Here is a 10393-nt window from a genome sequence, read left to right on the forward strand (position 1 = left end):
AAATAGGTTTCAAACAAGTAAAAATAGAACATCCCTTCAAATATTTAATTTCTTATTTATAGACATTTTTTCTGATAAAAACTTTCGACAAACTTATTCATATCCCAGTGTATTATTAATTTATTTTTTTTCTGTCTTTATCATACTCATATTCAAGAACTTTAATTAAACATTAGTCAATTATTAAATTAGTTGTCGTCGTGCTCAATTATAATCTTAAATTAATTACGATAATACAAATGAGAGTAAAATGATTCATTCATATCGTAACATATCATCTTTTTTAATCGTCATCGAATTCAACCAATACTCAAACGATAATCTTTGTATCATAATTCTATAACAAATAATTTACACTTTAATTCTACAACAGGCATACAAGCATCATTCATATCGTAACATATTAACTTTTTTAATCGTCATCGAATTCAATCAATATTCAAACGATAATCTTTGTATCATAATTCTGTAACAAATAATTTACACTTTAATTCTACAACAGGCATACAAGCATCATTCATATCGTAACATATTAACTTTTTTAATCGTCATCGAATTCAATCAATATTCAAACGATAATTTTTGTATCATAACTCAATAACAAATAATTTGCACTTTAATTCTACAACTATCTAAAGACAGTTTTCACTCCAACAATAAAAACTTCCATGAGAAAGAAAGAATTGATGGTATTTTAAATAAATAGGAGCTAAAAATATATAAACGGATATGAAATACCCATAAAAACAACTAAAAAAGAACTTGAACCACTTAAATCCTCTTAAGATTAAGGATTTCGGTCGAACTATGATTTTTCGAACGGATCCCATTCTCGTCACGCCGGCTTCCCACCGATCGGCAACGCCGGTTCTCCCTCCCCGCATTCACGGCGGTAAACTTCGCGTCACTGTTCATCCGCTGCCTTTTAGAAAACCCCCGTGCCTGGATTTAAAAGGCTAGAACACCAAGAGGGGAGAGGTTATTTTTCGATTATATTTATAGTGGGGGGTTCTGGAATATACGGAGATTGTCTTGGGGTAAAGCTCAGAAGTGAAGTGCTATTTTATTTTTTTAAGAAGATTTTTTGTTGTATTTATTTAGATATATTTTTAAATTTTTGAAGTTTATCGTGAAATTCGGTAGGTTGTGTTTTAGGCAATTTCACGATTATGCTTCTGTAGGTTCGTATAAGATTCGATTCCTGAAGAAAAGTGTGTTATGGTTGAATAAGTTCGAATTTTTTATTCTATCAAGCCGATATTAAATAAAAAGGTTTTTAACAATAAAAAAAAATGCAGACAAGAGTATAAAATAAATAGTATAAATAAATATGTCGTAATATTTATTATAGTACAACAAACGGAGAAAAAATTTCGTGAAATAACCGTAATTATAGTAATGACATTTCTGGTTAAGGGAAGACGAAAAACATCTTAAAATAAGTAAAAAAATACAAATCTGAAAAGTAAATTTAACCGAATAAATGGTTTTTTATGCCATGCTCTAAGGTATCATGTATAAAATTTTACTCTATTTACAAAATTTTTTAAAGCATTATAAATTAGATTATTTCATTGATAATTTTACGAAAATTATAACGAAATCACCTAGGTGAAAATTCCGAGCTTTTTGGTGTTCTTAAAAAAGCTTGAAGCACCATAAATTTTATCATATTGGGATAATTTTAACCATAATTTTTTTCTTGGTACAACAAAATATAAATTCAAAAAAAAAAATAATAATTCATTGTATTTAACTTAAAATAATTATATTTTATTCCATACCATTTATTCAAATTCTGAAATTCTATATTAAAATTACAAAACCTAAAATAATTATAATACTATAGCTAATGTTATTCAAGATTTAGGACTATTTTTGTAGTTAACAATTTGAGTAAATTATTTGAAGAAATTAAATAATATGAAATAATCTAGTTTAATAAAAACTTAATAGATACTTCTTTGTTAAGGCAAGATTAGGGAGTCAGTTTCTATCAGTTTCATTCTTCCATTAAAAGTTATTTTACAATAAATAAAAAAATTACGAAATAGAACGAAAGTGAATTGTATGGTAACCTTATAAACTTCGCGGACTATAAAATGGTATCCATACAAAAAATGTAAACACTTTCAGTTTAGAAGTAATGATAAATATGATCAATCAAATAACAGAACATAGAATATAAATAAGAAGAATACAAAACTATATATATACTTGAAATACATATTAAAATTTATATTACAAGTATGCGTCGCATATTCTATATATTATATCTTTATGACCTATAAGCCAATAAAATGAACGAAAAAATAGAAAAAGAGAAAACAAAATTATGCAACTGGACTACAAATTAAAAACAACAACGAATTGAAAATAGAAAGGAAATTTGATTTCTATAATATATATAGTAAGAACTAGAAGTTGAAATAAATGTATTATTTAAAAAAAAAATGTATTTATTTACAAAAACTGACGAAAATTTTATTACTGACGAAAATTTACATCAATTTTAATAATTTCTTAGTTGAATTTGTCATATATTTGGCAGGATTCATATTTGGTGGCAGTTGGCTCATTGTAAAAGAGCAGGTGAAAAAATTTTTACAGCTTGAGATTTGCTAATTGTTTTTGAAAATGCGAAGACTATTCATTACAGTCTGTTATCTTCCAACCCGCAGAATTGCATTTCTACGACACCTTTTTTATGCATAACTTCCTTAGCTTGAAGCTGTTAGGCGCTACAACTGATGCATACACACGATACATTAAAAGTTAATATCTGATTGAAGATATGAATCGCGTGATTGCTTTACAACATGGAATTGTTAATTATAGTAAGAAAATTGAATAGTTAATAAAGATGTTAATTAAATCTACGTGTGATTGATGGAAAAAAAAACTTTTTTTGTGTGATCGACACATCAACTAGAAAAAAATTCAATATATGTAATGAAACTACATAAATATCATGCTAACTATCACATAAGATCTAAAATATTCTAGATAGAGTGGATTTCATAGTCAATAAAACACAAAAATAACATTATTTTAACAACTACAATTTTATAGTGACGGCAACACTTCCCATTTACTACCGACTTCACATAGTTTTGATTATAAAATGAGCTTATAAGTTTACTATATTTTTAAATTCACGATTTCGAATAGTAAAAGATGTATTTTTTCCTTTAACGTGCGCAGTTGTCGCTACTTTACTAAATTTAAAATTAGAAATCTCTAAATATAAAAGTAAATAAAAAACTGAAAATTTTAAGAGCTTTTAAAAAAGAAAAGCCTAAAGTGAATTTCAATGAATGAAGTTTACTTCATTATTCAGGAGTAATACTTATTTAAATACCCAAGATACTACTTATTTAAAATTCTGAGTAATTCTCAGGATTTTGTAGTCTCCATTTACGACTGGCATCACATGGATTTTATTATAAAATGCACTGAATAAGTTTATTATATTTTTGATATATTTTTTCTTTTAATGTACATAGTTAACATTAATTTAACAAATTTAGTGCCGTGGTGGCTTAGGGGAAAGAGCACTCGCCTCCCAATGAGATGAACCAGGTTCGAATCCCAGCAATGGCTGCAGTGCTGACTTAAAATATCTTCAGTGGTTGACGGATCATTGGTTAGAGTTCCCTTGCCATCAAGATAACCGTGGGAAATTTGTGTGGTTTTCCTCACCATGGAACGCAAATGCGGGTTAGTTCGATCTAAAAGTCCTCTCCGAAAGCAAATTTCTCTCAGATCCAGGAGTTCCCTTGTCTTGTTGATAGGGTTCAAGATTACAAGGCTGTGGAGTTGAACATTAGTTGTCGTAAACCCTAAATTGGGTCGGCTGTTCAACGACGGTTTATAAAATGAAATTTAGAAATAGTAACCTCTGAATATTAGAATTAAAAAAAAAACTTTTTAGAACATTTAAACAAGGAAAAGCTTAAAGCGAATTACTATAAATGAGGCTTATTTCATCATTTAGCAGCAAAACTTATTTAAATACTCAAGAAAATGATAAACTGAGTACGAAAGCTATTATGATTCAGATATATCCCCACATCTACTAGAAACTTTGCTAATTTTAGGACATTTTCAAACTCTTTGATTATTGAACAACTATATCTATCGAACAACTATTTGACTATTCAAACTCTTTGCAAAAATTGTGGGTTGGCCTTTGCATCTAACAAATGAGGAAAACAATTAGCACCAACGTAAATTTAACTTTAGAAAAAAGGTATCAAAAATAATAACATCCTTTATTCAGTGCAGCATTTTACTTAAAAGACATCGCTAACCAACTAAATATGATGTTCATAATAAATTTTGACAGAAATTTACTAATTTTAAGTCAGTGGACATTTTGTCAAAAATGCAGCTTGCTCTTGTAAATAAAAATCTAATTTTAAGAATGAGTTTTTTTTTTTTTATAACAAAAATAGGAAAAACCGTTATCACATAACAATAACTTTCACAGACCACAGAGTGGGTTTTCTAAATAAGGAAAGGGTTAGTTTTCTGAGAACCCAGGAAGATTCACTTTGTATCAGTGAACAAAAGAGCAATCATCTCTCCCCCCTATTGGACTATGGGGAGTCTTCCGTTTCCAAGGTCATCCTTTTCAAGCATCAAAAATAATCCTTACATTCCATAGGCTTTCAGGAGAAAATGGAAGCAACGTTTCAAATAATTTTCAGGTAAAGAACGTAACGAAAATCATGTGATTGATCTCGAAAAATATATATCTCCATATAAACAAAACATGATTAACTATAAAGTTATAAAAGCGATTTTTGATTATGCATCACCATAGATATAACATAAAGAGACATAGCATAAACTTTTTAAATCGATATAAAAACCTAACAGTTAAAAGTGTGCATGAAGCCAGGCAAAAAGCATATACTAACTCAATATCTATCTTAATTTTAACCAACTCAATATCATTTATCTAAAATCTTAAAAATAATAATTTAAAAAAAATTGTTCAGGTAACCGCATATAAATTCACACAGTGATTTTAGTTAATTCATTATCATTTAATCGAAAAAATTTCGAATCGTTTCAAAAAATTTGCATTTTAACTAATCACATGTATTTAAAACATGACCATGAACTTCATATAGTGGATTTAAGTCATTAACATTTATCTAAGAATCTAGAGACATTACAAAATTTAAAATATAGATATTTATGAGTATATAGAACTTTACCGAAAATTAATTCCTATAATGATTTTCATTAACTCATTATCAAAGGTAATGATGTCAAGATAACAAAAGTATAATTATTAACTTTTGAGTGTGAAACGTGACATATTATAAATTTGAACTAATTCATTATCAAAGATAATATATTGTTAACATAAGCAAAAATAAAATATTAACATTTAGCTTAAATACATGATAAAAAATAATGCCTTATACTGAATTTAAACTAATTAAACACAGATATTAAGTGTGACTAGCTACAAATTTATATCTAAAGTAACTCGTCACCAAAGGTATAAAAACCAAAGAGGGATTTTCAAATTTAATAAAAAATAGAACACAAGCCTTCGGTTTCCACGTGTCGTATTAAAGCGATGACTAATCCTTTAAAATTATTCTATTCAGTTCTAAAAAATAACTCATAAACAACAAAATAAACAAAAAGAGGATAGTTTTTCGTTTTCCTAACTTTAGAAAAAAATGAAAAAGAAAAAAAAAACTAAAAGGATACAAAAAATGAAACAATGTTGAACGTTGAAGTTGGAAAGAAAAATAATTATTTTAGTAAATATTTTTCTTAATAGTTATGTATTTTCCATATTTTGGCAACTTAACGATTGTCGTTTAGTCAAAATTTTAAAAGACCTCATTGTAAAGTATGGATTTGATTAAAAGCTTCAACAACAAAGGAATATAAATATTTTAATATAATTCGATAAATACAATCTAATTAATTGAAAAAGCACTCGGCACATTTTTATTTTTGGATACTTCGTTAAAAATCGTTTAAATATTTCAAAATAAAATTAAAGGAAACTTGTGTGTAAGCGAACATAATGGCACAGGTCATAGATAAATTACCTAAACTGAAAAAGAATGCAGTCAGAAATATAATTAAATTAAAATAAAAGAATAATAATAACTGATACTAAGATAATTAAAGCATTCAGTTTAAATACAATTAATTTGTGTAGTTAAACTGTTAAAAAGCTTGAAATAAATATTTATTTAACTGATTTTTATTAAAAAATTTGAAACTGCAATATGTTATTTAGCTCAATTTTTATCAAAAAAAGTCTGTAACTTATTTATTTTTACTAAAAAAATTTAAAAAAATAATAATAATAATGATAAATAGGATTTTTGGAATTTCGTGAAAAATCGGGACACATACATTGCATTATATAGGACACATGCATTAATATTTAAGTGAATAAAAAAACACTGCAGTTTTTTTCTATTCGGATATTTCATTAAAAAAAAAATCTTTTAAACATTCTAGTATTCCAATTACAAAATAATTCTAAAAATAGTTTAATATAGTAAATACGAAAAAAAGTCTGAACTTTTAATTAACCAATACATTTTTTTTCCAAGGTTCTTTAATGGGACAAGTTACGTTTTACTAACTACATGATATTAAAGTTCGTAAACAAAACAGAATACGACAATTTTTGGATTTAACATTTTTTAATAAAATTAAAGTGTTGCATTTAAAAAAAAATTTTAACCAATATTTCATACACATACAACATCAGCGATGAAGTTATAATTTTAAAAATAAAATGAAGTAATAATTTCAAAATAATTTTGAACATTTTTCAAGCAACAATAATGATTAGTTTTTCCAAAAAATTTTCAGATCGCTTCTTAAAATCAGAACTTTGTTTTCATAATGGTTTTTAATAAACCACAATGTTTTTCTTACACATTGATTCTGCTACTGATAAAAAAAATTTCGATCAAAACTACCAAAATGTGGTAAAATTTACCGCGTTTCTGACTTTATGGAAACACCAAAAAGCTCAGTAATTTTTACCGAAGTGATACGAAGTTACTAATGATTTTAGAAAAATTAACAATAAAATATGCTTTTATAATGTGCAATAAAATTTGATTATTTTATCATACCTTAAAACATGATATGACAATTAATTATCCGGTTAAATTTACTTTTGAGATTTGTATGTTTTATTACATGTGTGGTAACAAGAACGATAATTTTGAAAACCAGAATTCACGGTAAATCGTTAACATTGAACGGAAACATTACCAAATGAATAGTTTGTATATCGGATATTTTGATTTTATAAACCAGAATTTGTTTTTACCAGAAATGCCATTATATACAGTATGGTAGTTTCATTAGAATCTTTTACTCCATGTCATAACCAAGGTCCAAACACCCCCCGTTACTTTTTAATCACTTTTTTTATTGAAAAAGATCAGTCCCATCTAAATTTTTACTTAACCTCGGTGAAATGTATTTATATTTGTGATTGCAGCGTAGCGAGTGATGAAAAAGAATCGTCACGGGGATTTGAATTCTGAATTACAGGTTCGAGATCAGTCTATGAATTCTAATAAGTCTACTACTACCCTAAAGAAGTGATTTAATATCGAAACTCGTTCTTAAAGATGTCTGTCCACTTAAGAGACTAAATTGCTTCCCAAATCGAATTCTTTGTGACAAGACGAAGATTTATTTCCATGCTCCGACTCCTTATAAGAAAGAATATTAACTTAATCTGTAGTACGAAGCGCTGTTGCATGAAAATCTCAATATTTTAGTTAGATCTACGGGTTATAGAATACTAGAAAATAACTCTTTTATGACTGCTTTGAACTATGTGTTATAAAGAAATAGCAATCATATATATAAATTTTAACTAACAAAAATTTTGAAATTGTATCTTGTGAATACATTTTTAATCTTCGCAGATCAGATTGGTAAATGTCTAACTAATTCATAAGTCTAGAATGTATCTGCTGAATGCATTGATCTTTTTCAACTATCAGATTATTCTGCAGTTCTGTATTTGTAATTTTACGCAATCGAAAGTTTTTATATTTACCTAAGCCATATTTCTAAAATATTTGCGTGAATACGTTTGTAAATGAGATCACCAAAAGTATAATACTTTCGACACTTTTACACTAATTAAATAATAATAAAATCACTAATGTCATAAATTTTTTTGAACTTTTTAATTTGAACAATAATACAACTTAATAATAATTATTATTAATTAAAATACCATCTTCTTAATTGATAAACATATAATAAATAAGGTTGTATGCTTGTGTAACTACGATAATATAGTCTGTTTAATTTTCAATTAAATAAATTTAATCATAAAATAAAGTTTTCGATATAAATATTACAGCCTTCCTCAGTGAATGAGTGATTGTATGGACAGTTTGAATATCGAAATAAATTATATACTTGATTCCTAAATAATTTTAATATTTATAATTCTATTTAGCAAAATATTTATACCTTGGATTTATACAAGTGTAAGAGTAAGCTAATTATACTCATAAACATTTTAAACTATTCTAAAATTAATTATCAAATAGCAATAATTTTATCGAAGTCCTATTGGAGCTAACCTGAGCAATGAAAAACCACTGAAATGTTAAAAAACACAAATAATCAAACTAGTTCTTATCACAACAATAAACAATTTGATAAGTTTAAGAAATAATAAAGTTTTTCAATTAAAAAAAATCATTAATAAAGTTCCAGTCAGTAAAAAATTGAAACCGAAAGTAAGCACTCATTTTTTTACAGAAGTTTTTGAAGTCTTAATTAATATTATTGAATTAAATTAAAATAATAATTCTTAGTGAAATATTGAATTAAAATAACAATTCTTAGACTTGGTGTTGTTACGCTCTGATTAAATAAATTCTAAATATGAAAAGAAAAATTAAATAAAACTAGGGGCTTAATAAAAATGGTAAATACCCCATGGGTATTTTTCTGTTGGACGAACTGACAGCAGTTCTGAATCAAATACGAAATGATACAAACAATGTAAACATCGATCTAGTTTAGACAATAAACACGAATAAATAAATCATTAGACATTATAATATATTAAACATTACCCATATATGGCATCCTTATCTCTCTTATGAACATCTGGTACAGTTCCCATAATATGGTTAGACATGGATACATGATTGCTGTGATACTGGTGCATTGAGGGTGTGTGATTCATATGTGGGGCATGAGATAGGGGTTGCATTGCCCGATGCCCGTGCGGGTCGTATAGGGACGTTGGACCGTCCATCCCGCCGTAGTGCGGCATACCATCTTCGTATTGCATAGCAAGGGAATGGTCAATTGGGTATGGTTCACTCTTCATAAGCAACGGTCTGTTATGGCCATTCAAATTACAAGAATCTGTCAAAGATAGCTGTCGCACGAAAGGATTAACTTACCAAACGTACCACTCAAAAGATAATTTAAATTAATATTTCAAACGATTATATCCTTTTGGCAGACGATTTTTATCCTTCAAGGATCACAAAATAAATCGATCACAGCATTTAATAAATAATATACAAATCAGAAATCTTGGAAGGATTGCGCCGAAACAGGTGAACAAGTAAACTTTGCAAAACTTTTTTTTTTCTTTCCGGAAAGTTTTGTTTATTAACTTCCTTACGAAAAATCCAGTTTTCCTTTAAGAACGGTATAAAATCGGTGCTTTTTTATATTATTTTTATAAGTATACTTTGACCTCTTAAATCACTTGCAAATGACAACACATACACAAACACACACCGGCTACAAGCTAAAGAAAAAATTCCGCGCACCGTCCCTTATTGTCCGGCGCAATAAAGTGCCACTAAAAGAAGCCACGCGATTTTCCCCCGAAACGATCGAGAACGATCGTAGCGCCACTCGCAAAGCTGCGGTAATAGCAGTCGTTCGAAACTCAAAACAGCGGGAAAGTTGGTAAAGACAAGCTGCCGTGTTTTAGAAAAACGAATACAGATAAAACTAAAATGTTTCACTAAACATTAAAAAAATTTAAAAAATAAACTTTTTTCATAAAAGTGCTCTGTTTTCGAAAAGTTATTTAACTATTAAAATTTTTAAAAAAATACCAATTATCACAAACTGTTTGATTATGATCTCTAGCTGATTTATGAAATGATAAACTGTATTATGAATCTTATGATTTTATAAGATATTAAGATCTAAGCAAATCACACAAACACTACAAAGGCAATTTTTTTTTAAATATATATTTTAGTTTTTAGTCAGATAATTTCCATGCCTTTTTTTCTATTTCTATTTTATTGGCTAATAAAAAGTTACATTTTGGAGATTATTTATAAATATTAGTATTAAAGTAAAATTCAACACAATT

The 10393-nt window shown here is 27.4% G+C and overlaps 1 protein-coding gene across 6 annotated transcripts in view; it reads right to left on the reverse strand.

Annotated features, from left to right (window-relative positions):
• LOC107439560 (homeobox protein Meis1) overlaps nucleotides 1-9861 on the reverse strand; it is a 283231-nt gene extending 273370 nt beyond the window's left edge. For all 6 annotated transcript variants that reach the window (XM_071184435.2, XM_043052522.3, XM_071184434.2 and 3 more), the window contains exon 1: nucleotides 9120-9861. In XM_071184435.2, the coding sequence (XP_071040536.1) occupies nucleotides 9120-9379 (260 nt within the window). In that variant the 5' untranslated portion in view covers nucleotides 9380-9861. The remainder of the gene's footprint in view (nucleotides 1-9119) is intronic.
• Nucleotides 9862-10393: the final 532 nt, after the last annotated feature.

The sequence above is a fragment of the Parasteatoda tepidariorum genome, chromosome 10, assembly GCF_982258835.1.
Source record: "Parasteatoda tepidariorum strain Cologne lab strain chromosome 10, Ptep-v5.0, whole genome shotgun sequence".
NCBI classification, from domain to species: Eukaryota; Metazoa; Arthropoda; class Arachnida; order Araneae; family Theridiidae; genus Parasteatoda; species Parasteatoda tepidariorum.